Genomic DNA, 25,344 nt, shown 5'->3' with positions numbered 1-25,344 from the left:
AGGTCGGAGAAAGGGATAGCAGTCCAAGGAGAGCTGTCGCCCAAGATAACMAACCYGAGCTAGCTAAACAGCAACAATGTAACTCCGCTGCACACAGCGAGCAGRGACTCCCGCAGCACTGATGCTGAGGTCCAAAAAGCAAATGTCTGGGCGGCAGCCCCGGGTTTTTAACTGCCTGCGCCACTGTTGCTCCTTCTTCTGGGTCAGGTTTGAAGGCACAGACACCTTTTGGGCATACAAGCTGATGGAATATAGAAATACAGGATTGGCACAAAATCAACCCAACACAGGAGAGGAAAGGACTGTTTCATGTTCATGGAACAGTACAAGGAGCTTTTGTTTTTTTATTTCATATTTAAAAAAAAAAAAAAAAAAAAATTAGAACGGAGCAACTCCAAGGGCTGGGTGGCTATTTCATGAACTATCAGAATCCTTAGCAAAGAGGCACTCACTTCCTGAGAAGTTTCACACAGTTGCCCAAGGAAAAGACAGCTTAGGAAAAAAAGTAAAGATTTGGTGACATGCCAAATAAACAGACAACAGAACAGTCATGCTTGGCCTAAAACAATGAAGCCTGATTTATGACCCCATCCTTATTGTTTGTTTGTTTGTTTATATGCATATATGTATATATGTATATGAATATATGTAGATATAAAGCCAGTGAAACGGATGCTGTATTCCCATGTTTATACCCAATAATTCTCATCTGCAGCTTGCCTCCTTGACCACTCTCTCATGTCAATGCTCCTTTGGTTCCAGTGTTAGTGTGGTTAGCAGAGGCTACTTTTAAGTTGGTTTTGAGGTATCACCTGTGCATTAGCTTTGCTGCTCTTTAGCATTACACCAGGGCTGATCAAGAGGTGGATTCTGGTGATGAGGAGATTTAAGCTGAGAGCCAAAAGCCTAAAAGAGTCTGATCCCAGAAGAGAAAGAGTCTGATCCCAGAACAGAAATTCTCATGAGAATTTTTTTTGACACTATATTACTGAGAAGGGGTTGGGTTACAGGAACATCTTATCTGGTTCTTTTCACAGCGTGTAACAGGAGATGCCTCTTGCCAAGTCTGGAGCCAGGAAGAATCTTGGCAACTACAGCCAGAACATGAATGCCACTTTGGAAACATTCTAGATCAGTAGGTAATACTGGATTTGTCCAGCTAAGCCAACAAGAGGACAGAAGTCAGAGACAAAAACATGGAAGACTTGGCTCATGGTTTTAAATGGTGGTCTGAAAGCAAAAAGCCATATTTTACAGATTTGAAGAACAGAGAGGGTTAAGGTTAGTCCTTCAAAGTTAGGAAACAATATGGTGCAATGCTGGAACCTTATATTGAGAGATCAGATGGATAACTCCAGGTGCTAGATAGAGAAGTGTGCAACCTGGATCTACGACTCACCATAAAATTTTTGTTTGTGAGTTCTTGTTCCTGGCAAAAATCGTACGTAGTTATGTGGCAGAGGAAGAAAAGAGAGGAATCAGGTAGTATAGAACCTCTGACCAAATATGCATTCCTGAGTATCTTTAACCTTCTTTTCTCAAATTATTCTCATCATCATTACATTATTTTCCAGACACTGACTAGACCTCACTGAAACAGCCCTTTGATGTGTGGGCTTGCAAAGACTATCTTTTTTACTCCTGCAAAAATATTTTCATTATCTACAAACCTGTTTTTTAGCCATTATCTTATATTGCCGACTTAAAAAGCCTCACTAAAAAAAATAATGTCCTCAGAAACTTCATGCAATTCTCCAGAGCTACAGTCAAATGCTCTTCACCAGATCATAAAGATATTTGTGTCCACTCTGATGTTTGTTTAGGTATTATTTCACTTATCCAAACACTCTGTTTTTATTTCTGCATGTTGAAAAATGTTTAGTAAACTCTCTTTACATAGATCAATAGAACGGTTTGAGTTGGAAGGAAACGAACATTATTGAGGTCCAGCCCCACTGCCATGGGAAGAGACACCTTCCTCTAGACCAGATTGCTTAGAGCCACGTCCAGCCTGGCTCTAAACACTTCAAGGGATGGTGCATTCCACAACAGATTTATTGTCTGTTATGAAAATATTGGTACTCACATAAAACAAATAATAGCACTTTTTAATAAAAGCTTGAAGATCAATCAGGAAAGTCTGGTAAAAAACCCAAAACAAAACAGTAAATAAGGTAACAAAAATATTTGATCGATTTAAAACTTTGAGATATTTATTAATCTGAATTGATTTAGAGTTCATTGTTTCAAGAGAACATTTTGAACATTTCTTAGATTAAAAGTCACTAAATTTCATTAATTTGTGTGACTTAAATATATGTAGCTTCACCTTCTTTTAATTTTATTTCATTTAGAAAGCAAGATTTTTAAATGGACTATCAGTTGAGTTCTTGCAAGCCATACTACAGATGGGATGAATGTTTATAACTTAGCTATAAACGTCTTCCAAAAAAAGTTAACAATAGAATTATTAAGTCAACATTAATTATGACAGCATGAGCACCACAGTAATAAAAGAAAGTAAATATTATTAATTTATCCTTATCATTAACTAAGGATGTTTCAAAAAAACCCACATAGTTTTGACATTACCAAAGTTAAATAACCTAGCATTTAGAAAGAATGTTGGTATATTCTGTGTTTGCTACTATTACACAGAAATCACATAAGCATAAAATAGTCTCTCAAAAATACAGAAAAACAAGCAAATGGGTTGTAAGAAAAATTGTCTGTCAGCACTGTTCTCTATTGATTTTTTTGATTCAAATATCGGTGTTTTGATTCATGTGGTTAAAAAATAACCATAGTATAAAAAAAATGCATCAAACTTTTTTTTAATTTATTTATTTATTTTTTTTTTTTAACAAAACCGTTATTTTTGCAGTATACATGGCCCCTATTTTAAAGGCAAAGATTGAAAACTCTGGTAACCTACAAGAACTGCAATAATCCAAATCCTGTAATTTGTTTTAATGGGAAATAAAATGTGATTACTCACTCAAAATTGGCTTCTGGCACTATCATAATACAAGCTCTTTTTTTTTTTTTCCTGACTAGAGCCAGAAAACAAATGAAATATTACTTTCATATGGAAAATAAAACAGAAGTCTGATGTAACGCACAAACAAAAATGCACTAAGGAAAAAGCTGAAGTGTAAGGGTCAGATAGGGTGCATGCATTATACACAATTGAAAATTATAAAAAAACTGTGTGAAAAAGCAAGAGTAGAATGATTTGAAATGGAAAGAAGATGACACCTTAGAGTTATGTACCAGAAAGAATAAGAAAGTAAAAAAAGAAAGATATGTTTCTGACGCTTGGATTTTTCTTGCTTTCCTCTGAGGCCAAGGGTCCCATTGGGCTCGTTGAAGAGGGTAGGAACTTACAGCTTTTCATGCCAACTTGGGCAAAACAGACCTCTATCACTGCTCAAATGATGAAAACTTGTTCATTTTGAGGCTTAAAAAAAAACCCCTGTATGTTTCCATCTATGCCTGCCTTGAAGCCCCATATTTAAAATAATAGTGTTAAAATTACTTATGRCACAAGTGTGCTCCAAAGTCAGGAAATGCTAAAGGATGCTTGGATGGCTGTCACTGAAGTGCTTCATTAAGGAATATGTCATATAGTGGGGACAGAATTTAGAGTCCTTTTGCACATCAACAGCCTTAAATTTAATCTGTTTCTAATGGAGAGCTAAATGAAAGCATCCAAATTATTTCTTTGGATAAAGTACATGAAAAAAGAAATTTAAGAATGGACCAGTTGCCTCTAGATGTTGTTGGAGGCAATGTCAGTAAAATTTGAGAGAAAATTGAAATGGCAACCTCCTGTTAYAGAAGACAGTGTCTGAGAAATTGCATTTCTGGAGCAGGAAAAGTCAGGAATGCTGTTATTTGTGCAAAAAGTGTGAGCTAGGAAGTGATGTCTTCTTCACCAGAACTTATTCAAAGAACAATCTGCCTGATTTACATAAGAAATCTAAGGTCTGACGCTGAAATGAACATAGAAAATCAGGATTATCTGGACTACAAACAGAAACCTCATTACCCATTAGCTCATTTATTAGTTTTACAAAAAATGACCTTGCCTTTTTAAATAAGAGAAGACAGAAAGAATGAAAGCTGTATTACTCAAAAGCAAACATTAACCTACTGCTGGTTAGAACTATTTTTATTAATGTRKATGATTTGAATYCTTYCAYTCMRWTTTTTTTCTTTTTCTTTTCAATTATTTGATTATTCTAAAAATGTTTAATGTAAAAACTAATCAGGATGTAGCAATTCTGCAAATTAAAAATATGTATTTCTGTTCTTGTGAAAATTTAAGAATAAACAGAATATGTTAACACCTTGTTTTTTACAGTGTTTTTTAAAATATGGTCCTCTGTTTTGTTAGGGAACAAACAAAAATTCAAGTATTTTTAATAGAAATGATATAATTAAATGAGTGGGAGAAAACATATCCATATGCTGTATATGGGTATATATGTGAAAGTCAAAATCACATTGTATAGATATGACTATGAATAAGTCTAAAAGAGCAACCTTGGGCCAGGGTATAAATCCAGCACAGAACATCGCTAATTGCAAAATGCATGTTCTGACATATATTAAGAAAATTTTATTTGACTCCTCTGTTTGTCATGTCTTTTTTTAAATCTCAGCAGTAAATMACTGATTTATGCAGTGATTTTTTAGCCAATGACAGATGTTCATCATAAGCAGGTTTATCTAATACAAATAATCTTGAGATATTCCCACCTGCATTACTTTGAATTTTTTAGTAACTACATAGTCTATTTGTAAGTGGCATCAGTAACTTAATATTTTTACTTGWAACTGAACCAGCTACATATTGTTTGGGTCAGAATAAATCCTTCTCTCTGTCAAGCAATTAAGATATTTGACTTCAGTTTGAAGATGGAAGCTGCAGAGCTTCAATTTATTTAATTCTTTCAACCATAGTGACTGGCAGTTCTAAATAAACACTATTAATAAATCATTAATCTGTAACTAAAGACTAGGATCTTCCTGGAATATTTGTCAAATGCCTRCTTCAGGAAATCTCACTGGAACGCCTGTCATTCTCACAATTACAGTGGAGAGAGCAGACTGTTTCAGACAGCTAAATTAAAGCATGAGAATACCAGTAGCATATTGGTTTTGAGACTGTAATAATCCCTGTGTTATTTACAATAAGAATTCAAAATACCAAGTCTCAAAATGCTAAATAAAAATAAAAAAAATATCTGTTGATTCAGTTTAGTAAATGGGACCCATGGCAATGGAAGAAGCAACAACCCCTACAAGGCATCAGGAATAAGAAACGGGGATGAAAAATRAAAATTATGAATATTAGTAGGAAATTTGATGCATTTCTACTTCTYACCTCAGCCTCCAGGTTTCAAATGGTGCCTGAAATGTCATTCATGCAATTATTACCRTATCAGGTTGAAAGCAATTTCAACTCAACTGATTTAATTGTGCATTAATGGCTGGGAAGATAAGGACTGTGCATGGTAAAAATAGCTGCCCATTACAATGGCAGAAAATGTGGTCAAACTATCTTATTAGATGACCTAAAATTCCTTGATCATCCAGATGGCTTTGTTTTTTTTGTTTATTAAAAATTAACACAAAATAAAAAGGAGGAAATAASCTAATTGAACCCTTTCCTGTCAACTGCACCTTCCTTTTTGAAGTGTGATTGAATCTTTTTGATTAAGTTTACTAAATCTCATGGTGCTGAAGATGGAAAGTATGAGTAGCTCTGTTTCTTGCCTGTCACTGATGCTTGCAAAGTACARTGTGTGTCACACTTCCTTTTCCCTGGAAATTTGACTTGTAATCTGTCAACGACTGCAATTTAATTCCAGCAAAATGAGGAAAATAAGAAGTAATATGTTGGTTACTGCTTCAGCCATCGCCAAAAGTCCAAAAGGGTCTCGTTGCCAACTATTGACTTGGCAGTGTTTCTGACAGCAGAGAGCCTGGAGCCATCAGAGCAGCCCTTTCCCTCATTCGTTTGAGCATCTCAGGGACTATCTCTGTTTATTGCTTTTTTGTCCTCTGTCATGTACCTCTTTCCTTATCTTTACTCTGTAAAACAAAAAACTTGTGTTTAGCCCTACGGAAGTTCATGCCTCGCGTTTTTTTTTCTAAACTATCTCCTGCATTTAAGTTGAGAATGAATTTGCAAAAGCTGCTGTCACTAATGGTTCCCTGTATATGGGCTGTGGTCTCCCAGCTTTTGTTTGGATTGGTTTGGCTGTGTCCTGTTTCTTCATCAACTTCACTGAACCTAAATAGATACAACTGAAAAACTTTTTCAGAATTTCTCCTTATTTTTGTGTACACTGTCTGTTGACTTGCACACTGAGATCATCTCGATATTGGTCAAACAAGAAAAACCAGTGAGAAGGGAGTAAGTTTCAGACATATATCATCCAGTCAGGAGCYGTTAAGAGAAAAATCTGAACAGAAAAAAATTCTAGTGATCAGTGACACATGAAGGTCAAAAGAACTGTAAAACCATTTCAAAACTCCTCTCAGGTAGCAGAGACAGGCATTGAAAAGTCACTCTGGAAAAGTCAGCTCCTGCTGACCACACTGGAATAATGATGCTTAGGAAAACAGACTGTTGTCTTAAAAATCCTAACCTCTTACATTTTTTCCTCCTTATGTAAATTATTAAGAAGAATTAGTATGTAAAATACAGTACTTCTCAGACTAACTCTCTTATGAAGCTCCTCCACAGGAGTTGCAAAGGATCTTTTTTTAAAGATCTTCCCCTTTTTTTTTAATCAAGGCCAGACTATAAGAAACTTTTATGTGTCTTGATAAGCCATGAACTATAAAAGCAAGCAGGATATATGATATTTATCAGCATAACTTTGGAGACTTGTGACAATATCTCCAAAAAGAACACCACTATGAAAAGGAACTGAAAAGAATTTAATACAGTGAGATCTTTTTTCAATACACCACATAGAATTTGATGRGTTATTTTGGAAAGGACCCTATCCATTATAATTTTTTATATGTCTCTAGTGAAACATCATGGGTGGAACATCTGGTTTTTTTTAGCAGCATACACGTGAAGAAGAAAGAATTAATTTGAAACTCTAGAATTGCCTTAGTTCTATCTGGCTTGGATACCAACCTCACCAGCCTTATTCTTGGGAACAATCATAGCAGTAACTTGAGTAACTAACAGTAACCACCACCACAAAAAACTGAAATGTCATCGATTTCATGTAATCTGAATACTGTATAGATTTCATGTAATCTGAATACTGTATAGAAGTAATTGTAATTTCAGTTTCTTACACGTTTCTCTCCCTAAAGACTTTTATCAATAAACATATAAGAACTCCTTGGCAGAAATAGCAAACACCCCTTCTTTGCTAGTGGTGTTAGGTCAGGCAGAGACCGGACAGTAGGCACTGCCATGAAAGAGAYAGGACATGATTAAGACATTGTGCTCTTAGCTTCATGTATAAATTATGCATATGTGGTAGGGGAAAAAACTCTGTCAATGGGGTTTTTTTCTCCAAATATTGTATTTTGACAGAAGAAACTTTAATTTATTGATTTATACTATCCCAGGGAATAAATGGRTGTGAGTTGGGTAAAAGTTGCACTTAAAAAATATCTCCTCTTTTTGTTTGTGAGAGTGTTCTTTTTAATTTTGACAGGGAGTTTTTTAACTTGACTGAATTCCTGACCACAGAAATGGTTGGGCAGGGAGTTCATAATTAGCTACTCAGTCAATTGGTTATTTTGTGGGTGCAGTAAGGACTGTGCGTGAAAATGAAATCCAGCAAAATAATGAAACCACATATTAGGCATGTCACATCTTAATAAACAGTGATGTCTAATTAMGAAAGAATCTGTACTTACTTTCCAAGTGCAAAACACTCCATCYTAACAGTAGTTCCCTTTGCAGCTGTAACTGTGTAAGGAAAATGGACTTCAATTTTTGGTTCATATTCCCCCATCACACCTGGAAAATAAAAAAAGTTTAAAATATGAAATATCATCAGTTTTCCATTATCACAGAAAGACCCTGTGGCTGGMTTTTTGAATCTGCCCAGCAGTAAAGCTGGTAATTGATGGAGATAACCTCCTTTGATCAGATATGCTGTRCTCAGATCCAGCACAGATATACTAAAATGCTCTCTAGATTACCAGCAGCACAAGAGTGAGCTTAAAAAATGATTTATTTTTTCAAACTTGAGTTAATATTTAAAATTTCAAAGATTAAAGTKGGCAATCAATGGAGGAGCCAGACTTTTAATAGACCAAATCTTTATTTACCAGAACAGTGACAATTATGACAAAAAGATCAACATATCATTCTGTGCTTGACTGTGAAACATCTAAACTCAGCAAAAACCCCTCAAATTATGTAAAATCATTCGTGTACACAGATACAAACACGGATATGTAGACATGCAAAATTCAGTTATTTCATTTTCAGTGAGACTTTTAATTTGGAAGATGATTCTTTTTAACAGGACAACACATTAAGTGCTGTAAGATATAACTAGAAAACATTCAGGAATGGGAAAATATAAACAAGGAAATCAATAGAGTTAGCTGAGATTTCTTGTAGCATGATTGACAGCTTTGGAGAATCACAAGATCTTAGGAAATAAGAAACCGTAGGGAAATGCAAGTATGTTTGATAAGGTGAGGGAAGACATTTGTATCTGATGCTACTTGGAGGAAATGTCATAATCAGCAAGGCAGGAGAAGAATATGACTCTAACAGCTGTGCTTAGCTGGACGAAAGTTGGGCTATGAGGGTATGAAATACTTAGGAACAAAGAGCTATATTTAACAAAGTAAGAATTGCTGAGATTTTTAGATGAGGAAAACTGAATAAAATCTGACTTATTGAAAAAGTAGCAATAAAACAAGTCTAATCTAAATCTGAAAACCAGTCAAGATTCTCCAAAAAAAATTCTAAAGGAACAAGAGACAAAAAGGAAGGAGAGAGGAGAGATATCTTATACAATAAAGAAAAGAAATGAGCATAAGAGGAAACATGGAAGTAAGGGAATATGAGATTTACAGCTTAGAGACCAGCTGGCAGAGATAGATGGAAAAACAATCCACAGCCTAGGAGGGCAGAAAACAGTACATAAGACTAGAACTGTAAAACACATATTCCTGGCCCTTCAAATGTTCCTTATGGGACTCAGGAGTTTCCAGTGGGGCTGTGCTCTCATTTTCCTGCTGTCCCACAGGCTTCTGAAGCTTGGTTCTGGGAGGAAATCTGAACATATATGCATGTAAGGGTTTCATTAGGGGCTTGAGTTGAGTTAGGAAATCTAAATGGGTCTGATAAGTGAATCAAATGACAAAAGCAAAAAGCATAAAATGCTTTCATTTCAAATTATGTAATTCCAGATATAAAGTGGCCTTATAAGTAGATTTCTTTTTACAAATCAGAATCCTGCAAGTATTGCATGTGCTAGCAATAGTGACCCATTTCTTCAAAAACATGACTAAATCAGTGTTTTGACATTGCTTTATGAACTTCTTCTTTTTTTTTTTTTTTTTTTTTTTTTTTTTAATACAAGAAAATAAATTAACATGTGTGTCCTGGGTATTAAAATAAAACCAGGCTATCAAACTAATTGTAGTCAATTAAAATTTTCCTTATCTCAGACTGACTGAAATGATTGCTAGTATAATATGTCATAAAAATGTATTCCCACAGGCTTTTCAATAACTTTTATAATTTTGTTACACTCATTGTAACTTCTTTCACTGTCTTATGAATTTTGTTTATTGTGAATACTGGTTTCTGATTCATCTCAGTTAACCAATTGCATAGTTTTATATGATATTTATCATATCTCCTTTTAAATGTGTCTTTTGCAGACTTAAGAACCCCAGACCATTAATCCTTCCTTATAATGAATCTTTAATAAWCATTCCTAGTGCCCATGTAGCACCACTTCAAATTCCTTTCTGTCACTTTGAGATGTGAAGATGAGACTGCACAGCAATAATGGAGATGTCTTTCACTCTTTTTTTTTTTTTTTCTTCAAAAGTTTCTGTTTGTTCTTTTTTGCTTTCCACAAAATGCAGTTCTAGTTGACATTTTGTACTGGAGTCAATATTCATACAGAGTGGCACCCTAATCTCTTTACTGATAAAATCTAATAAAGGTATTATATTTTTAGGTTTATGTATCATATGAATTTGGTGGTGATGACATTATTTATTGCCTATCCACTATTTCTATTACCACAATATCCTTTCACAGCTCTTCAGATTTAGTTTTAACTTAATAATTCTGAATAATTTTATATCAACAATTTTCTCTACTTCTCTGTTCATTTTTTTCCAGACAGTTCATATGTTGGATGGTGAAGTCCAAGAAAAGTCTTCACAATATCCCAGTTCTCGAAACTGTTTAGATTCTCCTGCAACAGGTGGATTTTTTCTAATCTGTTTTTAATTGAAAAGAGAATTTAATTTCTTTGAAAGCCTTTGATGAGTGACCCTGTAAAGAGCTACGCAAAATGAAAGCACCTTGACATTTCTTGTTCATGTTCTCTTAGAATCTTTAGTAAAGTTGTATCCATACTGAAGCATGATTTTTCTGTTCAAAAGCTGTATCATTGGAGCATGACTGTGTGGTAAGACTACTGTATGATAATGTGCTGAATACAATCCTACTGATTGGCCTTTTTAATGTTTTTTTTTTCTATCAACACACTTTAGACAGAAGTCAGATCCAGTGGTCTGTTATTCCTCAAATGTTCTTAGGAGTCCCTTTTTTGAAAAAAACCCACCTTTTTTACCTACCCTCTTTCTAGTCCTGAGGCTCAGTGAAGGAAAACAGTACATCCTGCTTCCTTCCATACATAAGTTTGGCCTTGGGGGTTTGTTAGTATTTGTAGTGTCAATATTTCTTCTAAAATTTCTTCTATTGAAACATTAATTACAAGAACTTCAGTCCTGACAGGGGAACCTACTAAGTTCCCTTATAGTGAGCCCTGCTGAAAAMAGTTCACTGAGGTTTTACGATGGAGGGTTATATTTCTAAGGTGTTCCTTTTAAATCTCTGTTGACTGTTCACACTCCCTGACAGGTTTTGTGCTTCGATGAATTTAAAAACAGGATGTTTTTGCTTTGGGGTAAGACTTTGTTCTGGAAAGTAACTGTTTTGAGTTGTCATACAGTATTTAATACTTGCTTTTTTAGCCCTGAAAAGAATTGAACTTAAAATAGGATTAAATAATTCTTGCTTTAAAATAATACAGTATGTCTGTACCCATCTGAGGGTCAATATTATGTTTCAGATCTTATGTTTTTAAGTTACATTAACTCCCTTTGGTAAGTGCAATCTGTACATGTACTGAATGCTCTTTGCATGTCATGCCATYATTTATTATTTTTAATAAAATACTGATCTGCTGATGCTTTGTACTGTGTCCTGTTCTTCTGGGTTATTGCTATCCTAGCAAGCAACATGCCTGCAGCAACTTGCAGAAAATATATGAAAATTACTGAAYAATTTCTTGGTGTCCCTATGAAAATTAGGAAAAAAAAAGTCTATTATTGCAAAGGGATATTTTCCATCCTTATTATTTATGATCTATGAGACTTTTGAAGGCCATTACAGTTGCATAGACGTTAAGGGAATTATTAAGGCCTTACCTTCCTGCATTACACTATGATTGCTTTGCTATGGCTGGGATGCCTCTAGGCTCTTTAGCTTTCCAGCTTCTATTTTGGTCACCATGAGTCAGTGACAGCAAAACAACCACCACCTGCATTTTCATAAAGATTTTTGTTCATTTGTATTAGATGCTAAAAGGAACCCAAACTTTGAAGAAATATATGAGGCTTTGAGTTATGAGCACTGGAATCAATCTCTCTCAGGCTTATGTACATGACTTTCTTACAGAGGATTAGCTAAGGTCATAAAKAATCCTCTCAGTCATTTTTTATATGCAGTTATCAAACATGAAATACAACAATAAATAAAATTGATCAGCACACAATAAAAACATAATATACAATTTTCAAGTGGCTAACAAATCACWGAGCTCACATGGTTTGAGCACTACAGAGCAATGGGATGCTCTTCTCAGCGCTTCTGTGCTCTGCTTTGCCATGAAAATACCTCCTTTCTGACAACCTTTTACTTTTCAAGGCCTGACCCCCATTGTTCAATATTTTTTAAGCTAATTGCTTAGTTTACTCCCAACTAATTACTAACTACACTCCCTACTGTGTAAGCTGTGTATTTCATCTGAGTTCAGACTTGGGTATGAAAGTGCTGAATTTGTAATTGTTATGAAACAAAATGAATCTAGTTTACCATAACTTGAAATTGGTCTGGGATTAGAAAAGGGTTTAAAATCCAGACTTTCACATTTRCTTAGGTAAATTTTATCCCTGGGCTTTATTCTGAAATACATGATTCCACTTCAAATTTTCCAGTGTTTGGGTCTCTGCCCTTTCAGGCGGGGTCTTCTTGGCTGGGGGAGATGATTTAAAAGCTAACAATCTTTTTGTACTGTCTCTGATTACCAAAGAAAACACTGATTCAAAGGATTGAACATATCCCAGAACAATGCACAGTTTGACCTTGTTAGAATCAATGGCTTGATCACCTGGCCAGAAAAAGACCTCAATATTTGCAGAAAATATCTCTCCTTCAGATATTTTTTACAATGATGTAGTTATCACAAATTAATTACTCTCCAATTCAGGTACAAAAAAACAATTATTCAGAAAATCAGGTTTCCTTTTAATAARGGGTTCCATTTAACAAGTTGTTCCCCCAACTTTGCTGCAAATCTGTGACTTGAGTTCTACACTCAGCTACTCAGTGTCCTATGTACCCTAAACTATAATGTCTGCTTTTCATTTTTCTATGAAAAAATAGAGATGACATAATAATGTGAAAAACATTGATTTTGAGGTGCTCAAATATCACAGGAATAGATGTAATGAAATTTCAAACATTCACAGATATTACCACAGCTAAAACTCTTTACATTGTCCACTATGGGCCATTTAATGGAAATGGAAAATGGAATCAAGAAGCAAGACCAGTTTCTGATTTTCATTTTTTTCTGCTAAGAGCAAGAAAAAGAGTTGCAGACAAGCTATCAGATATTTTCACTTTGAAAAGGACTGCTCTACCTCTTCATTTAGCCTGACAACCCAGGATTTATGCAACTGCAACAGTATGACTGTATTCATATAGTAAGAATTTTTCCTTCATGGGGGAAAAAATCAGACTGCTGAGAAATCATAGCACAATCTCTTTCTCCAGCAGTGTAGACGCTAATGTTTGTTTCATTAATCTTCTAGATATTGACTACCTTCTTGCATCTCCCAGGACATGAAGAMTTCTTAAATCCTTTCAGCTAAAATGATTTGTGTTGGTTTCCAGCTCTTTCAGTAATAGGTTTTAACTTCGTTTGGAACCTAATTTTGAATGGAACAGATAACAGGGAGTACTTGGATGAGCGGCTGATAAGCATTTAAGACAGTATATAGAAGAGGTTATAAGATTCCATGGCTAAACATCATCAGAGTGCTAAGGAGAAAATGAAACCCAAATATTTCCTGTACCCAGGAGAAAGATTGATTGGATTGATATTTGCCATTATTTATTAACAAATGATAAAACCTTCCCAGCTCAGTGACTAAGAGTGTTCATCTGAGAGCTTTGAGTGAAGGAATTCCTGATCTTAACCAGATCCTGTAGGAGTGTTAACATGATTTTGTTACAGCCTGGATAGAGGTCCAAAACCAAATTTACTTGGGCTTCTTACTAGTTTGGATCTTCCTCTCAGTTTCTGGGAAACCTCTTAAGAAGTGATAGACTTGTCTTGCTGCCGAAGAATTTTAAAATAATTTAACAGAAMAAAATTTGAGTATTCTACCACACTATAATGGTGATCTGTTGTGTGAATATGAATCTAGGCCCAAGAATATTTTGCTTAAGGCTGTGTACAGAATGTTCCTGTATAATTTMTTTTCCTATTCATAAACTGCAATWRAAACTAGGGYTGTCTCAAGTGTGGGTCCTTTTGTGGCAATATTTATGAATATTTAACACTTTCCCTGAAGACCTGAACCTTTAAATGTCTCCAGACATTTATTTGGAAGAGAAAACCTTGAATGCACACTTTTACAGTGACAGTAAATTGACAGCACAAACTGAATTAATTCAAATATAATGATAATACCCCCATTATATCCTGTCTGCAGTGGAGATTTTAAATGCACTGGAAGAATTTATTGACTCACTTGCTATTAATCTTATTCTAAATGGAAGGACCAGTGCCTGCTGTAAGTCTCTAAAAATTTACTGTAGGAATGGTTGCTATAAGGTAACTATCCACAGCATTCCTTCCACTTAGAGGTCCCTCAGCCAAGCTTTGAGCTATAAATTTGTCATTTGAGAAGTCCTGAAATTGCTCCTGTGAAATTTCATTCTGTAATGCACTCAAATAAACACTAAACTGAACTAAAGTACCAACATTGTTTTCACATGTTAGAGAACAAATTCAGTTGCATATCACTGAATGGAAACAGGTTTTTACTGGAACATATCCTAAAATAAAAATAAAATTAATAATTTAATATCTGAAGAAAATGTCATGAATACAGCATAAGAAGTGAAAAAATTCTTCTTTAACTTACAGCTAGGGGGTAAGATATTMATGTATTTCTAATTATAGAGGAACAAACCTAAAAGAAAGTCACATTTAGCAGAAACAAAATGTCTAACTAAAATTTAAACATAACTTTACTCTTATTATTAAACTACATATTTTATTAGTACTCCATTTCACTACTTCATCAGTTGCATTCTGAACACTGTCTAGAAAGCCCCATCCACAAATATTATTACTATCTTGAAATACATTATTTAAAACTATTAAATGTAATGTATGTATGTTATACATAGAAAYGAGATTTCTGCCTCTCTTAAACATCAAAAACAACTAAAAGTACTTAATTTTCTATCGAAAACAGGTGTTTTATGACTGAAATAAAAGGAACTGAGTCCAAACCCTAAAGAAAGCTATGAGATAGTCTCAGAATACGCAGTGGTAAATATTTTATTTCATTCATCAAATGAAAGCCCAAAATTTTGGGAGTACAGATTGGGCTGCTGAGATTTCTGTTTACCTGGGATTGAAGATGTTGAGTAGTAATGGTGACCAAGTGTCTGACTTTTTCTATACAGAAAAGTCTTTTCTGGGTTACAACACAGACTTTATCAATTTTCCACATATCTGCAAAGTGGCATCTAAGCTCTGCTTCTAAATTGAGCACATCTGATATTGGATGAAACTGAACTTCACCCTTTGGACATTCAGAAATGAGTGAGGATATCTGAATGACTTGTAGGAATCATTCCATAATGAAGATTTGTGCATATCTGGTTGTATCTAAAAAGCTGGCCATTTTTATTGCTTGATTTCTATCATTTGGGGATTTGCTATGACTTCTTCCTGATTTTCCTATATACTGGGAAAGACACCTTTAGACAACACAGTGATGTTCAAGTAACATATCCCAGAATTTAACCTCAACAGACACGCAGATGATATTTCATCATGGAAAATTAAAAATGAACATCCTTAATACCTTGATGACTACATGTTTTATCATTATGTGAGATTATTAATCACAAAGAATTAATCAATCGAAAGAAGACAGACAAAATTCTGCTCMCAGGTTCCCAGGCTATGAAGACATGGAATAAATTTGAAAGTTAGTTACAAGGGAATATGTCTGGTCAGACATATCGACCTCTGGAGGTTAAGCTAATTTGCTGTAATGGAACACAGTAGAAAGTATCCTTCARTGTCTGAAATTGTACAGCTTTGTTCTTTTTTCTTTTACCCTGGAAATTAGCAAAGCTAACATGTGATATGTGCACAGAGCTAAAATGAAGAATTACATAATTACCTCCTGTACAGCAATAATGTTACAGTTAATATATTTTCCAAATAAACAAAGAGGATAAAAAAGATCAAAAAGTAAGAAAAACTGGAATAAAAATGTGTGAACTCTAAATAACTCTTATGCTCTTGAACATCAAATGTTTTATACTCCCTAGGTTTCTATTTCCTGTTTGAAGAGAATTTCTGTTGTTTTTATGAGTCAAGATAATTTACTGCTCCAAATCACTATCCAAGCCTGCAAAGATCTAATTAAACAAAGCTGTTTATTATTTGTAAACAGTTATCAAATAATTCCTCAAAGTTTGTAATGCATTAAAAGGCAGATAATGAAATTATGCATAATTTTTTTCCTGCTAAAACTTTTTATCTCCTCAGAWTTTTAGAGTGTTTTTATAACCCAGCTTGAAGTGAAATTGAATTATATAAAATGACTGATTGTCAAGGACATCTGAACAAATGAGGTATTCATTTTATTCAGAATCCATTGAAGGATTTCTTGATGTTTTTATTTAATTTGCTTCATATCAAGGAACTAAGCTCCCCTTTGAGACACATCACAGAAGAAATAAAAGATTAATAAAATCCCAGTAATTTCTTACAATCTTGCAGAGTTTGACAGAATGCCTTCATATTATTCTGTTTCTTTCTCATAGATAAATAGAGACCAATGTTGTCTTTGGAATGTTTTTTTTATCACAAGCTGTTTAGTCCCCTGGGCACAGGTACTGTATATACATTAAAATCTGAGAATSATGATAAATAAATCAATTAGAGTATTTTGGAGCTCATGATACATAGGTTTGGAGAATGTAGACTATACAAACTGTTTTATTTATATAGAGTAGAACCATTGGTAAAAGTTGTTTAAAACCACAAATTCTTCCTGTGGTTTCTAAGAAATGTGCTGACTGATTAAGGTAATGCCAGTTGTGATGCCAACTGTAGGAACTCAGAGGGATGTATGATTTTTAACCCTAAGTGAATATTTGAAAAGTTCAAAGTAATTCAAGTAATTTTATAACAAAAAAACAAACAAACAACAACAAAAAAAACCACCAAAAAAACCAAACTTTAAAAGCCATATTCAAAATCATACAATACAACTCAGCAAACAGAGTCAGATATATTTTCAGGTAATTCAATGTTTGTTTTAATGACATTAATTTCTCAGTTCCCTCTTGGAGCATATTCTCAGCTGTTCCTTTCTTCAGATATTACTTTAATTTTCTTTAACTAYTGAACACTACTTTTCTGCAGCTATTCTGCATCTTGGAACATAATGAATTTTAAAAAAAAATTCATATTTTAAAAAGTTTAAAGGTTTATATTTGTCAATGGGCAAGGCAATATTGACTCARGCCATTTCCATCAAAATGAAAAAGTACAGTACAATTAATGGATTTTTTTAAATTGTAATCCCAGATAGTTTTTAAAAGGCCTATATTATTGCATTCTATGGAGGAGGTAAAACAAGGCAGATGTCCCAAATAACACAACTGAGTAACCAAGATTTTCCTTAATAATTTTTTTGAASGCAGGTTTATGGAGACTGCAAGACTGGGTAGAAAGTTTAGGTCTCTTCACTGAAAAATTTTCTCAGCCCTACAGGAAAGTAAGTAGTTTACTAAGAAATATTAAAGAATTCCATGACAATAAAGGAGCATTTCAAAAATCCCAACAAATTAAAATTAAGGCATGGAAGCCTAGCAGAAATTCATGCATGTGAAAAAATGAGTCAAGAAACTGGGAAATTGCGGAGGAGCTGTTCATCTATGTGCAAATACTTCCCCAGCACTCCAGCACAGTTCAGAAGACTGGATTATCACAGTGGTGTGACAACCAGCCGTGAAACACAAATTTGCTGGAGGCTGGTATTTACTACCCACTTGACATTTAAACAAATCTGCAGTTTTCCTTCAAAGATTTTGTTTCTCAGTGCAGTGATGTTGACTGCTGCCTTTATCCTTATTTACTCTCTCAATTTCTTACAGTGTATTGGGTGCCTACATACTGTCMGTGCAAGATGGACAATTAATCTGCTGAATTTCTGAACAAGATGGAACCAAATAAAAGCACAAAGAAATATCATCAAGAATAAATAGAGTAAAATATGAATAATAAATATGACAATAAAAATCCTTTTTTTTAAGAGTTCAGTTGGATTAAAAAAGCAGTCGAAGCTTGGGGGTTTTAATTTAAAAAAAAATTATTTTGTAAAAAAATCAAGTTTATTATGTTAATTCAGTAAAATTAAACACCTGTAATTCAATAATTAACATGGTACTAAACAAGCAAAAGAAAATAGGAAGTGATATATGCAGATTTTTTTGCTTCAGAAGCTACATGTTATGCAGAGGAAATTTAAATTTGCTAGAACGAATAGACATTAATTTAATTCTTAATTCCAATTAATTCTAATTGGTGAAAATATTTTTAATTTAATCTGTTAAACTGTTAAATCTGTTAAGCATCCATGTTTAAATCCAGATTTTGTAATGCATCTGTAGCACAGGATTAGTATTAGCTCTAGAAAAAGCTATAAGGGTGACAAAAGAAAAAAAGTTTTTAAACTCAAAAGTTTTTCTCTCTTTGATTTATGTAGATAAGAATTYACATAKGCTGAATTGCTGTGAAGAACTAAAAAGCGTAATTGAATGTGGAACATCTTGGGAAGAAGGAAAATATAGGCCATTTCCCTTCTCCTGTTGAGATGTGGCAGAATAGATTCATGCCCATCTCTCCCACACCCTCCTTTCAGGCAATTGTAGAGCGTGATGAGCTCTCCCCTGAGCCTCCTTCTCTCCAGGCTAAACATCCCAGCTYCCTCAGCCAYTCCTCACAGGATGTGTTTTCTAGACCTCTACCAGCTTGATTGTCCTTCTCTGGACTCACTCCAGCCCCTCAATGTCCTTTTCTTAAGTGAGTGACCCAGAACTGGACACACACTGGAGATGTGGCCTCACCAGTGCTGAGTAGAGCAGGACAATAAGTCACTGCCCTGACCACACCATGGCTGATCCAGGCCAGGATGCCATYGGCCTTCTTGGCCACCTGGGCACACCGTGGATCATGTTGCCCAGCACCCTCAAGTCCTTTTCTGCTGGGCAGCTTTCCCATCACTCTGCTCCCAGCCTCTAAGGCTGCCTGGAGTTGTTGTGACTCAGGTGTAGAATGCAGCATTGGCTCTTGTTGAACATTATGCAGCTGCCTTCAGCCCATTGATCCAACCTGTCCACATCTCTCCACAGAGCCTTTCTGCCCTTGAGCAGGATCAACACTTCCACCCAACTTGGTGTCACCTGCAAACCGATTGAGGGTGTGCTCAATCCCCTCATATAAATCATTAAATAGGATCATCCCAGTGCAGAGCCCTGAGGAACTGAATTAGTGACCAGCCACAAACTCGATGTAGCCCCATTCCCCATCACTCTTTGGGCTTGACCATCCAGACAGTTTTTCACCCAGTGAAATGCGCACCTGTTCAAGACACAAGCAGCTAGTTTGTCCAGGAGAATGCCGTGGCAGATGGTGCCAAAGGTTTTACTGAAGTCTAGGGAGACAACACCCACACCCTTCCCCTTATCTGCCAAATGGGTCACCTTGGCATGGAAGGAGATCAGGTTGCTCAAGCAGAACTTGCCTTTCCTAAACCCACGCTGTCTTTGCCTGACCCCCTGCTTGTCCTGTACATGCTGTGTGACAGCACTCAGGATGATCTGTCTGCTCCATGACCTCCCCTGATCCCTAGGTTTGTCTGACGGGCCTGTGGTTCCCTGGATTATCCTTCTGACCCTTCTTATAGATGGAACTCATATTTGTTATTTTCCAATTAACTGGAATTTTCCTGGATAACCAGGATTGTTGGTAAATAACTCAGAGTGGCTTGGTGAGCTCTTTTACTACCTTCCTCATTACTGTCGGGTCCATCAAGGCCTATAGACTTGTGTGTGTCTAACTGGGGTAGCAGGTTATTAACTATTCCCTCTTGGATTATGGGGGTCTCACTCAATTATGGGGGGTCCCCATCATTAAATTCCAGTTCTGGGAGTTGAGTATCTGGGGTACAGCTGGTATTTTGGTGTTAGGGGTTGAGGTAAAGGAGGCACTCAGCATCTCAGCCTTTCTGTCATCCTCCAACATTATGTTACATTCTGCGCCCAGTAAAGGGTGGAGCTCTCCTTTTGCTGCCAGTGTATTTAGGGAAATTTTTGTGCTGTCTTTAACCACTTTGGCCAAATACATGAATGATCTCCTGGCATCCAACAACTGGCCTGTATGCCCCACATGGCATTTGCCAGTCCCCTGTGGATGTCTCAGGTGCCTGGGAGTGTCATTGTGGCAGTGGCCTCGTGGGCTGAGGCAGCTGAACTGAGCCCTAAGGAAACAGGCACTGCCTGTAAAGGGGATGTTCTTCTCCCTTTCAATGACAGAACATCAGAATAACAAGGTGGAGGAACTGTTCTAAACAAAATACATCACAAGTTGTCAGTTGGCACCTCAGCCTTCGCAGATCTAAATATTCTCACAATGTCTAGATGTTTTAAAAGAAACTGCCTCTGTGAATAATTTTCCTTTGCCAGTTGCTACAGTAAATGCATGCATATATTGGAAAACTATAAAATCCTGGTTCTTAAATTAATKAGAGTATGTTTGCTTCAGTGTTTTTGCTTTCATGCACAAATGCTGCCTTTCTTACCATCGTTTCTCAGTGTCAGAGGTGTAGGAGGACTTAAAACTCTGGCGTTTGTCACTGTGTTTTTCACTAAGCAGATATAGCTGCCAACATCGGAACTTTGCACCTTGGAAATGTAGAGATTGCCGGTCTCCTGAGAGATGAAGCGTCTGCTGTCTTCTGCCACAAAAGATGGGAATTCATTAAATACCCAGCTGTAGATGATCTCTAAATGAACACAGAAAGAAAAGAAGAAAAAGTAATTTCAGAAACAATACTGTGTCATGTTAATAGATTCTCTAAATAAATGTTCATTCACTTTATTTCAATAATCTGTGGGGAAAAAGTTCAAGATTTTTGAAACTTTGCTTTGTTTAGAATTGAAGAGATTATTCTATTTCTCTCCTTGGGATTTTGAAAATAAACGTTGAATTTACAAGTTCCTTGTGAAGACAGATTTATTTCAGGAAAAATAATTAAATTATTCATCAGACTGAGAATACAGCAAARTGATATTGGATAATTCTCTTTTCTAATCTTTCAGGGCAAACAAATAATAATATCTAAAGCATTATTTTCTCTACCTGTTCAGATTTGCAGTGAAATATAYCAAGATGATTCCTACAGAGCTATGAATGACTTCTGCAAGTGTGTGTATAGATAGGTTTTATTCCGAATGCCTGTTTTTAAAATCACTAGATTCTAATAACAGTTAAACCTACCTTGTAGGTAATATTACTGCCTATCTTTTACATCTGGTTCAATGAAGAATTCCTTAACCCTTCTTTATGTAGCTGAAATCCCTATGATCAATGAATAATTCCTTAAACCAAAGCTATGAGAAAATCAGTGACTTTATAAAAAGCTATTAAATCCAGTCCCTTGGTTCTTATTTTTATCCTATGAATCATCTGTTCTATTTACCTGAAAATTGTGTACTTTTGCCTAAATACTAATAAAAACAAAAAAAAAAAAAAAAAAAAAAAAAAAAAAAAAAAAAAAAAAAAAAAAAAAAAAAAAAAAAAAAAAAAAAAAACCCCAACAAAACCAAACCTGTTATTTCCTGTTATTCTCTATGAGATTATATCATGATCTAATAAAAACCTAGGTTCATTTATCTCTCAACATCAGAAGTAACAGTAAAGTTAATGAGATTCTGATTTAGCAGGATATTCCTTGCAGGGAATTATTCATGTGGAGTTCCACCAATTTAGACTTTAAAGCCTTAACCCTATGTATACTCCTTTATACATTGTCCTCCCTTTGAACTCATTTTCCATTGTTTCATTCTTACTTAAAAATATATGGYTCATGATTTAAACACACATTGACTGCAAGGTTATTGTTTCTGTAACCTCCCCCTGGATAGTCTTCAAAAACCTGGCCTCAAGATGAGAAAAGCCAAAGCTAGTCCAGGAATGTAAAATCCCCACTACTGCTCTAAGATGCAAACTGTTCCGTTAGTAATAACAATTTCCAAGTTTTTAGGCTGAAATTGCTTCTGTGACTACTCTCAGCTTTAGCAGCAAGAGGAAGATGGTAATTTCAATTAAGTCAGTCTAGTTCTCTCATACTTTCATCCCCATGACAGTCAAAATGTTTTCTTGATATAAAGTTAGTTGGAAGATAACAGGGTCAAAGGGGTGAGACRAAACGCCTCAAAATTTAAATTTTGCTGTGTGCTTTTCTTCTAATGATAGGAGAGGAACTGGTACAGCTGTTGTTGGCACAAAAAGTGTGAAACACATTAGATCCTAGACAGGTGTGCATTTTGACTAACAAAGTACAGAAAGCATTAGAAATTCCAACTGATACATCCTTTCTATCCTTAGGTTGTTCCCTGACATGGTGGTGAGAAAGGAATAGGAAAGCACAATGACTGCTTTTCCTACCAAGATAATCAAACAGTGCATGCAGTGCCATAAAGATGCAGTATATCTTCTGAATCAATTTTAAAGAAGTTTACTCTGGTTTTGAAATCAGATGAAAATTTTCTCCTAAAAAAAACCTGATGCATCAATATAAAAATGTTGTGTTAAAGGACTGAACACACTTAGCTAACAGGAGGGGAAGACTGCCACAGAACAGGGAATTAAACTACACACATTGACTTTTTGCTTAAAATATTTTATAAATTTATTAGTAATTCTGAGTGGCTACAAAGGACTCTAAGGAATTAAGGGCTCTCAGAGACATCTCTGAGTGTTCAAATTTTCCTTCCTCTTCTGTTATGTTTCAGGCAAAATACTAATTAGCCAGAAATATATCTCTGAAAATTTTATTACCACATTTTGCCATAATGTCTTATCTGGCAAAAAAAGATTTATGGCAGTATAAAATACTACAAAATGATGGTGAATACACAACTTCAAGAAAAATGCATAGGATGTAACTGAAGACCTGTTAACAATTCAAATGGAAAGTAATCAGGCTCACTAATTACTCTGGTTTAAAAGTAGTTCAAACCAAATGCAAAACAGTCATCAGTGTGGGTTCATTGGCAGTTCACATAGAAGAGAATTTTCTCCATTTGTAGCCTAAAACCACTTACAATTAATTATTCATTTATTAATTAGAATTAATACTAAGGAATAGATTTCAGGCAATAAATTTTTGTTCCTCTAAGGAAATAAAATACTTAGACTTTGCCGGTGCTGAATCCAGGGGGATACTGTCATTTTGTCACCTTCTTAATTATTTTTGCTGTTAAAAATGGAGTGATGGATGAATGCATACTGGGATAGGGTATTGAGAAAAAAAAAGTAACAGAACTCCTACAAAATATAAAGCTCAAAACATTTATGGTATAAAGCTTTTTTTTTTTTTTTTTTTTTTTTTTTTTTTTTTTTTTTTTTTTTTTTTTTTTTTTTTTTTTTTTTGTGCACACCTACAAAATCTATATTCTAGCCGGGAATTCAATCTCCAAAGTCCAGAAAAAAGTGTTAGTGGTTTACTTTTTGAACATTGTCAGCCCATTGACATTGAAAGAATTGCTCCTATTTTTCATTTCTAAAAAGCAAAACCCCAGGAATATACTTWAAACTACCTGAAGACTTGGCATCTGAATGCTCAGATCTTCAACTGACYTGGAATTCTTGATCTCTTTTGCAGGTGAAAATCCCCTTAGAGTCTATGATTTTTTTTTTTCTCCTGTTAGACCTGGTTAATGAGTTCAGCAGATTCTTAAATAAAATTCTGAGGGTCATGTCCATACACCATGCATAGGCTTTGGTGGAAATATCTCAGGAAAATATTGCAGACCAGTCAGAAACAACCACAGCTGGCTTGGGATCTGGGGACCCCACAGTTTTCAACTGACAGAAAGAGATGGATGATTTTGCAGAAGTGATTTTACGAAAGGGGGTTCACAGAATGACTTGCAATTAGGGGAAAATGGGTGTACCTTGACATTGATCTATTGTGCAAATACCTCTCACTTCTAAATTTGCAGCCATAGTAGAGGATGAAACATACATTGCTGTTCACAATCTGTGACWCTGACTGTTCCTACTTTTCTGTATGCCAGCAAAATTACAAGTTGGAGTTGGGAAAAACTAGAATTGCTGGCAAAGGCTGGCCAAGTGTAAAATCTGGGGGTTTGTTTTGTTTTCTTTTGATGTTTTGTTTTTCTACTGGCATTATCATGCRTAAGAGAATATCCAAATGATTGCAAAGACAGGAAAAATAACTAATAAAAAGGCATTTAGGGAGAATCAACATTTAAAACATCGCTGTCTCTCTGTAGACAAATCTGTCATCTATAGTACACGCACAGTAAAATATTCTGAAACAACAGTGGATGAAGTCACATGTCACAAGCCCCACAGGACATCAGCACAGGAGCACATGTAAACTGCAAGAAGAGAGGCCTTTAAATATTATCTGAAATGCTACCCTTGGATTTAATGGTAAAATGCTGAGTGAGCTTTCAGAATTTCTGAACAAGAAGCCGAGAACCAAATGGGTGACACCAGGTTTATTTGTACATAGTTCACTGCAGTTTTTACTGAACTTCAGGCCTGAATTTTCCTACAGTGGTTTATGTTAAAAGATTTTAGAATCACTGTTATTTGGTAAAGCACGAATACAACTGTCAATGCATTTTCAATAGGATATTGAACTCCAGACACATCTCAAGACTGACAGATAAATAATTATGACCTTCAATAGATTTTGAAGGTAAWAGTCAGTGCTACCAAAATCTAAATAAACCAAACCAGAACTGTAAAATGAGAAAGTAACTTATTTAGATATGGACCTCCTGAAGTAATCTACCTTTGAGAAAAGACTGAGTAAATGTTTTTTTTTTCCCATGCTGTGTACAATTTGCTTTCAATAGGGAAAAAAGGATTTAAGACAAAAGAGCAAACAAAATACTGCAGTATACAAGAGTTTAAAGTTTTTTCCAAGAATATATGCTAAGTTTATTTTTTATTTTTATGCACATCTATTTTATTTTGAATGTGACATCAATGACAAAGCACAAAGAGGATGCAGAGCCTTTCCTGGAAATCACAGTTAACTGCCAACACAATATAAAGTCTTCCACAGATAATTTGCATCAACACAAACAGAAAAAGAGAGTAAAGATGGAGGAATTATGTAATATAGAACAGTTGAAAATTGACATTTGTCTTGTGGGCTGAAGGACACTTCTGCTGCTAAATCCTCTTATATATTAAGTCTTGGTGTAAAAATGATACG

At 35.1% G+C, this 25,344-nt stretch overlaps 1 protein-coding gene across 1 annotated transcript in view; it reads right to left on the bottom strand.

The window, feature by feature from the left end:
- The window catches only part of CNTN5 (contactin 5), a 220,073-nt gene that overhangs the window by 132,121 nt on the left and 62,608 nt on the right, over nucleotides 1-25,344 (bottom strand). The window contains exons 5-6 of the mRNA XM_057370839.1: nucleotides 20,665-20,868; nucleotides 7,906-8,008 (exon numbers count right to left, since the gene is read on the bottom strand). Of these exons, the coding sequence (XP_057226822.1) occupies nucleotides 7,906-8,008; nucleotides 20,665-20,868 (307 nt within the window). The remainder of the gene's footprint in view (nucleotides 1-7,905; nucleotides 8,009-20,664; nucleotides 20,869-25,344) is intronic.

This window comes from Malurus melanocephalus, unplaced genomic scaffold (genome assembly GCF_030028575.1).
Source record: "Malurus melanocephalus ecotype Western Australia unplaced genomic scaffold, MMel_1.1 scaffold_134, whole genome shotgun sequence".
Classification (NCBI taxonomy): domain Eukaryota; kingdom Metazoa; phylum Chordata; class Aves; order Passeriformes; family Maluridae; genus Malurus; species Malurus melanocephalus.
The sequence above is the reverse complement of the archived record's forward strand: the minus strand, read 5'-3'. Positions and strand labels throughout refer to the sequence as shown.